At 36.8% G+C, this 16,932-nt stretch overlaps 1 protein-coding gene and 1 long non-coding RNA gene across 2 annotated transcripts; both read left to right on the top strand.

The window, feature by feature from the left end:
* Positions 1 to 123: 123 nt before the first annotated feature.
* LOC107838111 (uncharacterized) lies at positions 124 to 2,375 on the top strand. Its single transcript, XR_001664173.1, has 3 exons — positions 124 to 170; positions 271 to 320; positions 2,279 to 2,375. It is a non-coding gene; the product is annotated as an uncharacterized LOC107838111 (long non-coding RNA).
* Positions 2,376 to 2,511: 136 nt separating this feature from the next.
* LOC103148858 (uncharacterized) lies at positions 2,512 to 9,715 on the top strand. Its single transcript, XM_016679520.1, has 7 exons — positions 2,512 to 2,561; positions 5,704 to 5,878; positions 6,420 to 6,581; positions 7,321 to 7,415; positions 8,312 to 8,502; positions 8,597 to 8,681; positions 8,716 to 9,715. Exons 2-6 carry the CDS (start codon positions 5,712 to 5,714, stop codon positions 8,639 to 8,641), a joined length of 660 nt encoding a protein of 219 aa, XP_016535006.1. The 5' UTR covers positions 2,512 to 2,561; positions 5,704 to 5,711; the 3' UTR covers positions 8,642 to 8,681; positions 8,716 to 9,715.
* The last annotated feature ends 7,217 nt before the right edge of the window (positions 9,716 to 16,932 follow it).

The raw sequence follows: 16,932 nt of genomic DNA, 5'->3' as shown, positions 1-16,932 counted from the left end.
AAAAGGAATATTTTAGTAATGTGATTTTAAGCAACAAACTGTATAAAACCTCTTCAAATAAAGTGTTACCACTCTTTTTAAATTGCAAAGTCATATTTGACAAGATTTTTGTCTTTGCTTCTCTTAGCCGCACAGGTCCTGCTTCAACATTTGATCACACTGCAGAGGAGGTAAAGCAGTTTAAACACTCTACAAACTAATAATAAATAATAAACCCAAGTGTGAACCTCATAGCTGACTAATTTCTTTCTTTCTTTATCTTTATTTCAGATAAGAGAAGTCAAAGCAAAGGCATTCAACTTTAAAGAAAGCACAGACAAGTAAATAAGTGTACTTGTTTTTTTTCCAAAGCAAAAAGTGAAAACCTTTTTGTTGAGTGAACAAAACAATGCTAAATAGAATCTGCCTAAAAAAAACCTCCTTCTACAGACAAGCATAAATAAATGAAAAGATTTAGGGAAAAAGAAAATATTTTCTATGAATACTTCTGAAAAAGAAACAAAACAAAACCTCTATTTTTCTGTTGAAATACATTATTTTTCAATGGAAATATTGAAAAATAGAAGTTTAACAAACTCAGAGTACCTCCATGAACTCATTGTTGGCTTCACCAAGCAAGCAAGTTCTTAGTTACTGGAACAACTGATATCAATCAATAAAATGAACTCTGAGTATCTAAACCTTGAGTAGGCCTTGTTCAGAGTGAAAAGTCATTATGAGTTGAGTCCAGATACACTGATTCACCACAGTACTCAGTGGAAAATCAATAAAAAGAGTGACACTGCAGATCACATGCTTGAAATGTAACAGCTGCCCAGTTAAGTATAAATAAAACTCTCTGACCAATTAACAGAGGAGGGCTGAGTGGTCTCAGAATGAAGGTGAGGGTAAAGTTCCTACAAGTGAATCTTCAAGTGAGCTATTCAGTTAATTCCATATTAGTTCTGCAATATATTTAATAAGTAAAATCATTGGTGCAAATCATATGTCTGATTGTTCTTCCATCCAGAACATCTGCATATGATTGCCACTAATCTGAATGACATCACGGGCTATCTCTGTAGCTTCTTGTGCATTAACTCCAGCTGCTAACTCACTTCCCAGGATAGCGGTAGTTTTCAAGTACACTAAAGACTTTCCTTTCCAGACGTGGTAGTTGACTTCATCTTGGTCAAACCACAGCAGCCGGCTTCTTCCTTACATCGTTATACCAGGAACTTGCCTTGGCCCATGATGCTTGTGCATTTGGGTCCTACTCCATCAACCACTGCCTTGACAGAACTGAATTCATTCAAAGCTCCACCAGACATCACAGACATGGAAGGTCTGCTGCTGAAAAAGCTCCGTCTCCCCTGGTAACAAGCTGAGTCCTAGGAAGAGTCGGTTGTTGGTAGAGCTCTTCTGTTCATGTAAAACCTCAGAAAGATAAAGAGGTGCCAAACCATTTAAACATTTCAAACTAATAAGATCTTATCAATTCTAAAAAAAAAAAAAAAAGGCAGTCAGTGGGGGAAATTCAATACAATGGGGCAAAATGTTCTTTCTGCCTTATCCACATTAAGAGACTGCGGCGCTTTAATAAGCTGTAGATTATGAAAAAGAGACTGGTTAATCCAGGTAGAGAGAGTTGCGATAGTTCAGCCTAGAAGTAATAAAAGTATTAATAACCATCTCCATCTCAAAGGCATTTTGGGGAAAATAATTCTGGATCTTACTAGAAAGGCTCTGATGATAAAAGCTAGATTACTGCAGTGACTTATTTCAAATCTGAATCAAAGATTGGCCCCAAGATTCCTAATGGATATACAGCCAAACGAGTCCAACGATCCATCAACACTGGCACTTCCTGTCAGCAGGTTGAATTTACCAAATAAACTTCTGTCTTTCTGTTGTTTACATACAGAAATTTCTGCTCTGTCCAAATACTGCAGTAGATTCTCTGCTGAATGGGATGGATGGCTTTTTATGGAAAGGCAGACTTGAATGTCATCTACATAAAAATGGAATGATTCAACTTTCATTTCACTTTTAGAAAGTGGACCCAGCTACAAGAGAAATATGACAGGACTAAAACAAAACCTTGTGGTACACCACATCTGAGGAGCAGCAGCTGACATTGTCTGATATTTGAAAGCTTATAACATTCACAATATTTTGTTGGTCTCAAACACAAACAACAGTAAAAAAAAAGTGTATTTCATATACAGAACAGTTGTACCTGTTTTTAAGATAAGGAATGTCTTAATTTTAGCTAATTCAGAAAATTTGTCTCCCTCAGTGTAAATGTCGCACATGATGTGATTCTGGAAGTTAAAAACGGCAACCATGAAGCTCAATATAATGAGGGCTTTGGAAATGTTAAAGACGTTATTGAAAGTCTGAAAGAATCAGGTAATATATAAAAAAATCATTCTTAACAAGATCACAACTCAATGAAATCCTCACTGATGCCTCATTTTTTCTGTTGAGCTCAAATAACTGTTTTTTTTTTCTCCTCTGATTTTTAGGTTATAATAATATCACAGATTTCTCAGTGGAAAAAACAAACATAGACGAGAAAAGTAAGTGTTTAACCCTTGTATGTAGAAATGGGGTCCAACTGACCTCACACACATAGAATTTGTATCATTTGCCATAGTCCTCTACGTTTGAATCAGTCCTCGCACACGCAAGGGTTAAGCACTCTATGGGCAAACTATGTTTTACTTATGTTAAAACAAGTAAAAATTTGATGTATCAGGACCTCAAATGCTAAGCTAAGCGTGTGCTTAGGTTGTTTGTGAATATAAATATTATAATAACCATGTATGAGTGAGAATTGGGTTGGGTTAGTACACAAAAAAGAACTCTCCATAACATGGATTAAGTCATGTTTTAGAGGGAAATGAGCTTTAAGGAATGTGTCAGATTTGTTCTTTCAGCAAAAAGAATGTGATTTGTGAATATTTCCAAATGTAATTAAATTACTAATATCTAAAATTTTAGATATTAGTAATTGGTATACTTTAAATCAGTGGTTCCCAAACTTTTTCTTCTGCGCCCCCCCAGTGGTTTCCAAACATTTTCTGCGCCCCCCCTATGGATTACAAATGGCTGTCTGNTTTAAGATTAGGATTAATGTCATAATTTTAACTAATTCAGAAAAATTTGTCTCCCTCAGTGTAAATGTCGCACATGATGTGATTCTGGAAGTTAATAATGGCAACCATGAAGCTCAATATAATCAGAGCTTTGAAAAGGTTGGAGAAATACTTACAGAAGTGGAAGGTAATATAAAAAATCATTCTTAAAGAAATCACAACTCAAATCCTCAGTGATGCTTAATTTTTCTGTGGAGATCAAATTACTGTTTTCTTTCTCCTTTGATTATTAGGTTATGATAATATTTCAGACACCACATTCAAGAAAACATCCGTAGACAAGAAAGGTAAGTGTTTAAGCACATAAAACATAGTTTTACTTGTGTAAAAACAAGTAAAGATAATATTATCAAATAATAATAATGTATGAGTGAGCAATGGATTGGGTTAGTACACAAAAAGGGTTAGTGGAGTAAGTCACGTTTCAGGGGAAAATGAGCTTTAAGGAATGTGTCAGATTTGTTCTTTCACCAAAACAAATGTGAATTGTGAATATTTCTAAATGTTATTAAATTACTAAAATCTTGTAATAAATATTAAGCAGAAAGTTTTTGTGCTTTTATGAGTATCTGCACATTATCAATAAAGTTAAGACAGGTTCTCATGTCTTATTGGTGTATTTTAAATTAAGCTTTTATGTTTCATCAACTGATGGATGTGTTTACAGTTTGTGTGATCATTTGCACATAATAAAAAGTATTGGACAATTAGTAAAAGGTTTCGCTCCGCGAGCAAAGTTCAGCCTACATTTGGACAACAAAAACCAAAAAACTGCAACATCCTACACACATTTATCTTCTCTAGACAGAAAATATATTTTTCAAAGCCCTGACTTTCCAAATGATCCACCTCTGAACCAGCTCAGTTGTAAGAAGTTTCTTTACAACACAGCAATCAGGTATAAGCACTGTAGAAACACAGCGACTAAGTTCCACTTTTTTCAACAAATATAGGAGTCAGAAAAGAAAAAGAGGATGGAGATCACTGAGGAGAAGCAGAAAGTAGAAAAGTACAATGCATAAAGAGATTTAGGACTTGAGGGAACATAGCATTAAGTGAACAAGACAAACTTTATTAGTTCAAATCTGGATGTTACCAAACAACCTTTTTATAACATATGGAGTGAAAATACCAATAAAATGGTTTTTGCCTCTAGTTCAGTAATCAGCAGCCTGTTTTTACGTTCACGTCTTTAACCACATGCATGTGAGATTTTACTCCAAGAGGTCATCATCACTTTTTGTACATTAGTATTGGCAAATAATTGTGCAGCAACTATTGAACACAGGCTGTTTTGTAACATGCATCTCAATATGTTTCTGATTCACAAATTTATCTACAATCACCCAAACTGTATGGATGAGTATTCCAGAAAGCATTGTTAATTACATTAGAGTTTAATTAGTCGTTTGACTTGGATTTTTAAACTATTTTTAAATGTTTCCCATTAAGATTAAATAAATTGATATAAGTTGTCGAGGGGTAATTCACCTAAAACAGTCTACAAAATCCTCACACAGCAACAGTCCCATTCCAGAGAGAGAAACAAAAAACAAACTCATATTCACAAAAGTACATCAGGACTCCAATGGCGCGATTCATCTGGAATCATTTCAAAACTCAGCAGGTTTTGAAATGACCAGTTGGTTTTCTTTTATTCTCAGTACATGAAAATAAAAGACCTCATGTACTGATTTGATCTTGGCCTCTGGGCATACGTAAACCTCTTTCTTGATGGTAGTAGTCTGAACTCTGCAGATGATTCCAAGGGTCTTTCAGGATGAATCTTTCCCTCTTAGTGTTTCTTGTTCTGAAGAACCAATAAAGGTTTTTAAACACCTCCCACTTTCTTTGTACTGACCTTAACTATATGTTCATCAACCTCTTTTTGTTTGCCATGCATAGGTTAACAGCTAGTACACCATCACAAAAGTTATGACAGATTCAATAAAATAAAAATGAAGCATTCTTATGAGGTTGATAAACTATTTGTTTTCATTAATAAAGTCTCAGCTTGGCCTTCTTGCAGATGGTTAGCCTTAAAGCTAGCCTGTTGCCTGGAATGGAGTCCATACTGGCTAACAGTCTCTATCATTTACCACTGATAAATGTTGGTACAATCATAGTCATAGGCTATCTTCTTCAAAAATCCAATTTTGCTTTTGAAATATTTAGATAAAAGCTTGAATTATTGCACCAATGGATCAACTGGTCTAAAACTGGATTCTGGCCTTGGTCTCTGGCTGGGATCTTTCTGTTTGGAGTTTGTCTGTTCTCCTCATGCTTACTGTATGTGAGTTTTCTCTGCTACTCTGGTTTAACCCCAGAGCCAGACATGAATGAGTGTTCAGATAAATGTCCATTTCAATTCACTGTGTGTAAGTCTGCGGCTGCCTCGTTGTGCCCTGCCTTGTGTGTGTGTGATGGAGTAGCAACCTGTGTATCCCTGGTTCATCTTGTCTCTCACCCTCTTATTGTGGGAGGTACTCTCATGGTCTCTGAAAGGAGTTGGATGGATTAAGTTGGCATGATCTTACTAAAACCTTCTGTCTTTTTTCTGTAGGTATATGTATGGAAACACTGCGGGACACGGGTATAGCTGAATACTTCAGTCCTTATCCTTCAGTCAATGACACGATCGTTTGTAGAAACAGATGTGACCAAGCTCATAATGACACTATAGACTGCCATAATAAGGGGACCTGCAACATCTTCAAAGGGTTGGGAGAGATCTGCATGTACGTTGATGTGTTTATTTTACCTAACAAACAATATCAACTTTTCACTTTTCCAATTCTAGCATATCTGTTGCTATAGAGATCAAGAGCTGTAACTCAGAAAAACTGCAGCTTATTAGATTATACTGATTTCACAGTCTTATTAGTCAAACTTAATCTATATTTCCAAATGATGAGAGAGATACAGTATGAAGGTCAAAGTAGACAGTCTTCTAAGAACTGAGCAGTTCTTCAGTCCTCACTGCAGTTTATTTAACTTTAAAATGTTTAATTGAAGACACCTTCCTATGTTCCAGTTCAGTGCATCACAGTCGATCACACTGACTTGGTTCATGTGAAAGATCAGTTAATAAACATTCCTGCTAAAGTACTAAATAAAACGAAGGAAAAACATAACTTTTAGTGAACAGGTTGTCATATGATTTAGTTTTTAGCATCCCAATACAATTTTTCTATTAATATTTAAATTAATATTTAATTACATTATTCACTACACTTTGTTGTTTGTCTTTAATTGTGTTTTGATTTATTCCTTCCTTAGATGTGACAACGTGAAGAACAACTGGTACTTGGGAGAGAATTGTAACCTCCCCATACAGAAAGTTCCGTTTTATGCAGGGCTAAGTGTGACCCTTGCTGCCCTGCTGGTTGCTGTGGTAACCCTGGTTGCATATGCTGTTGTCAACAAACGCAAACACACACAGTAAGTAAGCTGTGATATGTTTTTTTGTTACAAAACATGATCCTACTAACAAAAAGGGAAAATGACTAAGTGCTTTGCCTTTAATGTATTCATGAATGATACATTTTACAGCACATTAAAAGCAGAACTTTAAAACAGACATAGTGTAGTGATGTAGTGTTATCCCCTTATGGTAGAGAGGACTAATTCACATGGAAAACTAAAGTCACCAACTATGAATACTGAGGGAGGCTGGGATGGAAGGGACCGTTGAAGAGTAATTCATGGCCAATAGCAGATAAAATCAAGAATATGTTGACAATGATCACACACTATCATTCTACTAATCTTTAAGCACTCAGTATTTTTTCACTGAGTGCTTCTTGCTGTAACTGGTTGTACAGAGAATGAAACACTGGTTGTTCACTCTCCTGTAGCAGTGTATGCTGGACACAGAAAATGATGCCTTAGCAAGAGATTTGTTTCTGTTAGTTTGTTAAAGTCGTCCTTATTTAGCTACTAACACCTTAGATGGTTTTACAGTAGATAGAAAACTGAAATATATTCCAATAACATCCATGTTGACTAATTTGAGAACATGTATGACCGAGCAATAGAATGAGGATATAAGTGTAGTAATGCTAATGGTTAAAGGTTAGAGGCACTAATATTACTCTAAATCCAAGCTGATTTTCAGCTCAGCAATAATCTAAGAACAGATACACATTCTCAGTATTTTGCTTAAATTCTGTTTCTGCAGAAAGAAAGACGTGAAGCAGAAATTGGTGAACCAGTGGCTGGATGATGACTATGAGTGGTCCAGAGCTGCAAGCCCAATAGGCAAACCTGGAGCAAGTAAGTTTCTAATCCATACGCATGACAGTTATGGGTCCAAGTAGAAATTTGAATATGAATGTTTTTTTTTTTTCTTTATCAACTATTTGTATCTGGGAAAAAATAAAAAGGGAAACTAAGAAAAAACAGTACATGTACAAAAAAGTGTTTTTTCTTTTTGAAAATACATGTTGGAAGTATTCCAAAATAATTTCCAATTGCATAATTCACAAAAAATACTAAAGAGAAATGTTTAAAATTTGTATGCAACATTTATATTATTTGGTTTGAGTTTAAAAAGTAAATCATTGGGTACAAATGAAGAGATCACTTAAAATGATCAGTTTCTCTTGATTTTACTTTTCATAGGTAAATGTTTGAGTAAATTGAACATTGTTATTTTATTCTATGAACTACTGACATGTCTTTGAAATTCCAAGTAAGAATTTTGTATTTATTTGCAGACATGAGAAATGGTCAAAATCATGAAAAAGATGCAGCTCTTTCAGACCTCAAATAATTCAAAGAAAACAAGTTCATGTGCATTTAGAAACAACAATACTAATGAAATCAGTATTTGGTGGAATAACTGTGAGGTTTTCAATGGATTTCAGAGAAGTGATCTGTTCATTTTTTCCAGAGCTGTATCTGTGGACACTTTCCTGAATTTTACAAGAACACACAATGTTATTAGACCAAGTAAAGCACAGATAACACATTAAAGCCTTTTGAACGATGGAAAGACTTTGACAGTGCTCATTCTGGTGGAATGTGATGCGAGTCATCCATTGAAGTTTGCATTGTTTTGCCATTTCTTGGATATATATATATATATATATATATATATATATATATATATATATATATATATATATATATATATATATATATATATATAAAACCCTGTTCCTTCACAGAAAATGGATCAGTTATGTACGGGAACCAGCAGGCGCCCTTCACATATGGCAGCAATCTGTCCAACCCATCAGAACGCATGTTTTCACTGCCGCAGAACCTGCACCCATATGACTCGTCCTTTTCTAATCCTGGATATGGCAAGCCTGCCATGTCACCCTCACCCTACACGGATTTCCGGTTCAATCTGCCGGTTGGTGAAGACAAACATGAATTTCTGGTCAGATTTAATCTTGAGGTTGCCCGTTTTCTGACTTGTTCTTTTCTTCTTCTTTTTTTTTCCGAAGATGAGGATTCTCAGGCCGGAGACCCGGGGATCCTTAGATGTCTAGGATCAGCATTGATTGATGAAGAAACTTCTACGTGATTCTGTTTACCTGCAAAATTAGAAAGATCTGAATGTTTTTTTATTTATGTGTCTCTGTGGATGTTTAGATGGTAGATTTTAGATGTTTCTTCTATAAACTCTTGTTTAGAGTTAAGTCTTTGTTGTTGTTGTTGTTGAAAAGATGACAGATATTTAAGCTCCCATACCTGAAATCCCAAACTTATTTAACCTGTACATCTCAAAACTGAATTAATTGGTTTTTGTACCTTGGCAAAGGAAATCTCACCAAAAAAAATTGTTACTACAGAAACTGGAACATGTTTGACTAATCAGCCAGTTTAATGCTAACAAAGCCTTTGAACAAAGCAAGCAGCTGATCAGACAAAAGCAACAAGTCACTGAAGATCTTGGAACTCGTTTCCAGTCTGCAGACCCGTTCTAATACAGATACACACAATATCACAGATATCACAGATGTGTGATATTGTGTGCAGCCAATGTTAGAAAAAGCACACTACTAAGTATTATTTCAGAAGATGAGAATGAATAAGGTTCTTATGCTTTATGATGTATATTAAACTGTATATGTTCACTTATTTAATGAGCAAAGTTCATTCAGAATCAGTGTTGATGTGTTGGACCCACACCACAGGGTGCTGTGAACGTCCTCCATATAATTAGGTTGTTAACAGGATCCTGGGTTTGTCCTTTAGTCCCAAGTTATTCTTTATTATGTTTAGATCAGCCTTTTACCTGTTTTACTTTAGTTCGGTCTGTTCTTAGTTATTTTACCCAGATCGTGTTATTAATTTATTGTGTTTAGTTATTCTTTGTCTCACTGAGATTCATATTTTAAAGCTCCACTGTTTGTGTTTTCTTCCTCTGTGCCATTTCCCTCACAGCTGCAGTCAGTCACCAAACTCTCCCAATATTTAACCACTGCTCTTTCTTCCAGGACTTGTTCATACACAGCCAGATATCTGATAAACTCAATAGACTTTTATGCGATTTGACCTTGCATTAACATGTAACTTACATTTAATATCACAAAAACTGTTAATAAAACCTCAAAAGTGAAGACTTTTTTGCGTTTGCTTGTGCCTGAGATTTAGAAGTAAACACATGACAGTCTGACTGCAACACATAATGCAACGCTGACGTCACTTTGTTAATATTTGGCCATGCAGTGGAGGAAAGATGGCTGCTATCAGAAAGTTGCTGATTTTTATGTTTGTTCAGACACTTTCTACTTGTTTATAAGTCCATCTGCTCCAGTACATTAAGTTGCAGAGGACAGAGTGCTCAAAGGTCAACTGTTTTACACCAGCTGTCCCTCCCAATATGGACACAAAATGACCTTCGACCTTCAACCTCCACGTTTCCACATCATGTGTCTACACATGGACACATACGCACTTTAACCGTATAATAACACTTTATTACAAAGCTAATAAAGGATTTTATTAACTTTTTATTCCAACACTTTATTTAAAAGTTGTTCAACCTCTTGTTGTGTGCTTCACAGATTTATTTCTGTCCACAGAAGTAAATCTCCTGGTACCATGTTTAAACCATGTCTTGACTTATAGCCTTCATTGAAATATTTATGTCTTAAAACAAAACAAAAAATAGCTGAAAAAAAAGAAACATACATACACAGACTGACCAATCAGCATTCAAGCTTGTCTGACTGGCTCACAGTTACGCCCTGGGTTGAAACCCATCAGACTAAAAGCAGAACATCTATTATATCTAACAGAGGTTCATTCCCAAAGTTAAACAGGAAATGAAATAGACAAAGAAACAACCAATCACTGAAAAAATATTAAATCCACAGCAAAAGAAAAAACAATTATGACAACATTTAACATCACCATTGACAGACTGGCTGTCAGACAGCTGACCAAAGGAACTGCAGGTAAAACACCAGACAGAGATACTAACTGTTACCCAGCTGCTTGTACCCAGATCTACTTTCTTGTCGAAATGGAAAGTGATTAATACAATTCAATAGATTGCCTCTACTGAATAAATACCCTAGCTCATATAGGATTATCAAATGCTTTTTAAATTCGTACATTTTTATATGTTTTGGGCTTTCTGATAAGCATTTCTTATGAATACTTTTAGCAATAAATTGACAATAATCAGATTTCTGCTTGTTCTCCATTTATTACTAGAAATTAGCAACAACAAAAAAAACACCTCCAAATTCATTTTTTAGTTTCAGTTTTAATGTGAACATTCTGTCCTGCATTTTAAAGTGCTCCTTATCACACCGCATTTATGTATGCATTGTTGTGACAGAGTACATTTCTCTGCAGAGTCGGAGCGGAGCAGACATGCTGCAGGAGCTGAATCTGGGTTTCACTTTTTTTGGTTTCTTCCCCAACTCAAATGCAGCATTGAAGCTCAGCAATGTGAACACAGCGTGGCAAGAACTGTGAACATTTGGAAGTCGAAAACTTCACGTAAAAATAATTGTGAAGTGAAACCTCGTGGCTGTGTTGATGTCGGTGAGCACAGGCTGTGTAAGTGGTGCAAATTACAGCATCTTAAAGTGGATGTGAAGTGGAGCAACAGGGAGGCTAAGCAAAAAGCGGATTGATGTATTATGCCAAGACAGTGTTGCTGCAGTAGCATTTAGATAATAGATCTGGCTCAGCAGCACACAGTATTCTGTGTGCCATTAGAGATTAGCCTGAGAGAGCTGTTTCACTGCCTGCTGGATGCAGACCAACAGAAGCACTTAACTCTGTGTATCTCATTTGTACACTAACAGAACAGCATATATTCTCTAAATGTTTGCCGATGCAATGAAACAGAAAAAGTGTAAACTGGTATAGTAGTATAGTTATAAGTTAGTAATAGTCAAGTATTTATTCTCTATCAGTGCAATCTTCTCTACCCCTTTGTTGGATTTCTCAGTAATAGTGACCCTTTTCTATTAGACTTCTTTCTAGTGTTTTTCTTCTTTAACATTAGTTCTGTACTAGTGGAGCCATTTACTTGCATATTTTACTTACCTAGAATTGCCAAACCTATCAGGGATTTATCTAATCAAATCAAATTGTATTTGTCTAGAACATTTCAGCAGCAAGGCAGTTCACAGTGCTTCACATCATAAAAGCACAAAAATCAAAACAACTGAAACAGTGCATTTTTCCAGGTGCTGTATTTACACATCAAAATGTTGGCTAGTGTTTCACTTATTATGGTTCAAAATTAACTCTAACCAGGTGGGTTTTTAGTCTAGATTTAAAAGAACTCAGTGTTTCGGCTGCTTTACAATTTTCCTAAAGTTTGTTCCAGATTTGTGGTGCATAGAAGCTGAATGCTGCTTCTTTATGTTTGGTTCTGATTCTGGAGATGCAGAATCAGAAGCAGATTTAAATTTAAATACCAATATGACTGACGGGGCTTCCAGGCACATTATGCAAAACAATGGCACTATCAAGAAACTATGTTGCCTTCAGTTGTTAGAAAAATAACAACTATATACACATAAACATATATATAAAATATGGAAGAAATATGACTTGGAATTGGGCCTCTGTCTCTTTAAAAACTCCTGCTCTCTCTGAAATCGCCTTCAGGAAATCATCGCAACATAGTTCCTCTATTAAAACCCTTTAACCTTTAACACTGTTCTCATGAGAGTTTCACTGAAAATTAACTGATAGCTCAACAGATGCACAGTTACACCACGTTTGCTAACTGCTGCTGGCTAGTCTGAAGGAGCTGAGTGAGGGACCCACAGGTGGGAGCTGCTCTGTGAGGCAAAAGATTGGAGGCTTAGAAACTGCAGCTCCAAGGGGGAGCTACGTCTCCATGGCGCTCGGTTCCCACAGGTGATTTGCACAGCTGAATGGTTGGCATGGAGATTAAAGGATTTCTCAACATGCATGAAAGAATCAAAGCAACACTCCGGGTTTGTTGTTGATGAGGGAATAACATTATACAACATGATGTAAAGCTAAAAAATTTCAATTTTACGACTTTAAGTGTTTCCCAGAGCAAACATGAGTTTATCTCATTTATCAGACTGGTTTGCAGTTAGCAACTAATTATTTGGTTTGTAATACAGTTGCCATATGATTTAAAAAAAACAACAACAAAAAAAAAAACTGAGTCGAACCTCCAGAAATGAAAATCTATTTGTTTCACTTTGACACAAATAGTCATAAGTTATTTTAACTATGGGTAGTTGTTTTATTCAAAAGAGAAGTTAGATTTCTCTTTTGAAAAGAGAATGCTTCTGATTACAAGCATCACATTGATGCTTGTAATCAGAAAAGACAACTGCTAAACAGTCCTAAGAAGAAGTGAATGGATTGCAGCCTAGAATAGTGAATCTCACTGAACAGCATCTGCAGTTCCAGACCACACTGTATTGATCAGGTAATAAATAACTTGGGCGTCGGCCTCGACTCTTTAATTCCCTAAAAGCTGTCCACCAGTGGATTTGGTTGGATTCTGTAATTGTAAAGGAAAAAGGAGAAGAAACAAAGAAAATCAGATACATTTGATATAAAGGTGGAGGAACCGCATACAGGTAAGCAGAATCAGATTTAGGGGTCAGCCAACACAGCACTGCTGACCTCTGTCTCATATTGTCCTTGTTTGATCAGTCTTATGTTCTGTTGTTAACACCGGTCGTTGTACAGTTAATTAGGAAATTAAAAATACATTAATCTAAACGTAGGACAAATGTTGTTTAGCTTATTATTGCATCTGTTACTTCACATTATTTTTTTTTTTTTTAGGTTTTACACCAAGTTTTAAAAGCTAAAATTGAAGTTTATGTTTTTACTTGTCAACATGTCTGAGCCGTAACCTCAGTCTACTGAGTCTACCTGATTAAAGGTTTGAAGTGTTACTCTGGGGGCTGTGGAGAAGGTTAAAGCAGGACATAAAAGATGTCCCAAGCTTCGAACATCTCACACAGCTCCGTTCAATCCGTCATCTGAAAACTGAAACAGTTTGGCCCAACTGTAAACTCACCAAGGCAAAGCTAAACCACCTGGAGACTGGGGCGGAGGTTCAGCTTCCAGCAGGACAACAAGGCTACAGTGGAATGGTTTAAAACGAAACATAGCCACAGTCCAGACCTGAACCCAGAGAGTTTCTTCACAAACATTATATGTGCAATGCTGTGGGAGACAAACCCTAAAAAACTATCAGCTGTAACAGCAGCAACAGTGGTTCCACCAGGTATTGACTCAGAGGAGGCCGAGTGCTGTTGCTCACTCCTTCACAACTGTATATTGATTTGAGTCAGTCTTTCACATAAAACTCAAAAGAAATATATTTTTGTTTGTGGTTGTAATGTGATAAAATATGGAAAGTTTCAAAGGGTATGAATACTTTTGCGAGAAGCTGTAGATGAACAACAGAACTCTGTGGGAACCTGAAGCCCCAAAAAAAGATAGAAAAGTCAACAGACAAATACAACAACTCAGATTCCTGACACACACACACACACACACACACACACACACACACACACACACACACTCACACGCATGCATGTACACACAGACCCACACACACATGCGCACACAAACACACACAGTCTGTGTAACTTTAAACCTTTGCATGATATGTTTATAGGAGAGTGGGGAGGACAAATGTCCCCAGTGCCAATAAAAGCCAACAGTTGTCCCTTCAGGCTTGGCAGAGGCTTTGATTGTAAGAATGTGTGAGTGTGTTCTTGATTTTTTTTTTTAAGTTCTTTGAGATAAACTTGTGAGCAGAGGACCTCTTGTACATGTTTGAAATATGTATAAATTACCTTCCTATTTAAACAATTTGGAAAGCACATGACTTTGAAATAACTTTAACAAAAATCATCAACAGTGAAAAGATACTTGAGCATCAGGTCCTTTAAACATGCGACAGGACTTCTTAATATAGATGTTTAGCATTATGTAACTTTTATAAATAATATGTTTTTTACATATTTGTTAAAACTGTCATTGGGTTGGCTGCACAGTGGCGCAGTTGGTAGAGCTGTTGCCTTGCAGCAAGAAGGTCCTGGGCTCGATTTCCGGCCCTGGTCTTTCTGCATGGAGTTTGCATGTTCTCCCTGTGCATGTGTGGGTTTTCTCCAGGTACTCCGGTTTCCTCCCACAGTCCAAAAAAACATGACTGTCAGGTTAATTGGCCTCTGCAAATTGCCCCTAGGTGTGAGTGTGTGTATGCATGGTTGTTTGTCTCTGTGTTGTCTTGCGACAGACTGGCGACCTGTCCAGGGTGACCCCGCCTCTCGCCCGTTTAACTAGGAAGGCTGGAGATAGGCACCAGCAACCCTCCTGACCCCACTAAGGGACAAGGGTGTAAAGAAGGATGGATGTCATCAGGTTGTGTCAGTCTAAGCTATTACTGCCAATGCACCAGAGGCAGGAGGAGGGGCTTAGCACTGTCAGTCAACCTCATGTATTTGGTGCTAAATGTGTTAATGGCAGAGAAACAAGTCACTGCTACAGAAGAACCGTCTGCCATTCATCGGTGGCTACGCTAACTAGCCTTTTACAACAGGATCTGCTGATGGGGAGACACTGTAGCAGCTACACAAGGTTGTGATTGACAGCACTAAGACAACCAATCAGAGCCAATCCTGGCTCTGATTGGTTGTTTCCAGTTAGCATTGGAAAAAGTATCATACCATATTGTCATGACAGTCATAGTGTGATGCAAACCAGATAAACCACTTTAAGACAGATGTACTTGCATCATTTCATCTGAGCCATCATTTTTTTCCCCGAAATGTAACCCAATAATCACTGAAGAAAATGGGTTTACTCAGAGAAAAATTCAGGCCCATTCAGATTTGTGAATTACCATTATATCAACAAACTGAATTAAAACAAAATTAAAACAAGAAACGTTTGGTATGATTTAACTTCAGACAATGAGAGAAAAATCTGCCATTTCACTGGTTGGATGTAAATGTCTGGTTTCAACTGAATATAATAAACAGAATTGCTCCCAAGAATTTTAGATAAGGAGGAAAGATTAGGTAAAGTTCTGTAATGTATTATATCTTCTTGATTGTTAGAAGGTTTCTTAAGTAAAAGTTGTGCAGCTGCCTTCCAAGCTGTGAAACAAATCTGATTGTAACAAGCTTTAAGAGCTGAGAAACCTCAGAAAGCTCAACTGAATCAATACAGTACAATAGGAGGAGTAATAATGACGATGGTGACAAGAGCTCACTGGTGATGAGGACGATGGACAGCAGGGAGAGGTCAGTGCAGCTGGAGGTTGTAGGCTGACTGGGTAGAATGATGAGTCCTGGAGCTGCGGATGCTGGAGACGGGAGCAGGAACACAGAGTGACCTCTGGAGGGTGGACAGGTTGTTCTCAGGAGGGTGACGCTGAAGAAGTGGAGTAAGTTGAATCCAGAAAATATTGCTGAAGTGAATCTTGGCCACAGATATTTAGGAGGGCTGTCGCTGGGGCAACAACAACTCAGAATCAGACCTTATGGCTACACTGTGGTAAAATACAAAATGTAGGGTGGCGCAGTGGGGAAAATGGAAGAACAGACAGCTAGAAAAGGAGTGTTCACACACTTTCACATGTCTGAGCAACCTGTAGGAATGTGAGCAGTTTCCTCTGTTAATGATTATCCAGATCCCAGGGTCTAGAGAAAAAGAGGAAAGTTGATTCATTGATCTTCAATTATGAGGAAATTGACCTGACCAAAACACTGCAGAGAACCTGAAAGAGTCAAAAATACAGATGAGATTAAAGTTAGAGGAATCCAGTTCATAATTCAGCACAGACTGACTGCATCCATCCCAAATGGTACCGATCCAAAAAGATCCTGGACCAATAAACATAAATTTATTGGTCCAGGATATTCTTTCCACATTTCTTTAAACCCACATTTCTTTACTAAAAATCCTTTTTATTGGTCTGATATTTCAGGGTTTTTTTTTTTCCTTTGGTTTTGTTTTGTTTTTTTGCTTTTTTTTGTTTTTTTGACAAAGTTAATTTTGAGTGTGGATTATATTTTAGAAGGCAAATCATAAAAAAATGCCACAAATTAAACGTTTGAAATGCATAATTCATAGAATAAGTAATGAATTGCTTTTTGTTTTTTGTTTGTTTTTTACTTGAATCACTGCGGTGTACTGAATTTTCGGTGCAGTATATTGTAATGCACGTTGAGTGTCTTTTTATCTTTACCTCTGTTTATAGATACCTCCTGATGTTCACTTCCTGCGACGATTCGTCTGTTACTGGCTTTTAACTCGTTGCGGGAGAAAATTTGGCACCGAGAATAGCTTG

This window comes from Poecilia formosa, unplaced genomic scaffold (genome assembly GCF_000485575.1).
Source record: "Poecilia formosa unplaced genomic scaffold, Poecilia_formosa-5.1.2 Scaffold214, whole genome shotgun sequence".
NCBI classification, from domain to species: Eukaryota; Metazoa; Chordata; class Actinopteri; order Cyprinodontiformes; family Poeciliidae; genus Poecilia; species Poecilia formosa.
The sequence above is the reverse complement of the archived record's forward strand: the minus strand, read 5'-3'. Positions and strand labels throughout refer to the sequence as shown.

What these genes read in the sequence shown, in the direction of transcription:
- LOC103148858 (XM_016679520.1), top strand. Translation starts at nt 5,712, where the DNA reads ATGGAAACACTGCGGGACACGGGTATAGCTGAATACTTCAGTCCTTAT. An exon ending in GGGTTGGGAGAGATCTGCAT is followed by an intron (nt 5,879 to 6,419) that starts GTACGTTGATGT and finishes TTCCTTCCTTAG; the next exon opens with ATGTGACAACGTGAAGAACA. An exon ending in AATAGGCAAACCTGGAGCAA is followed by an intron (nt 7,416 to 8,311) that starts GTAAGTTTCTAA and finishes GTTCCTTCACAG; the next exon opens with AAAATGGATCAGTTATGTAC.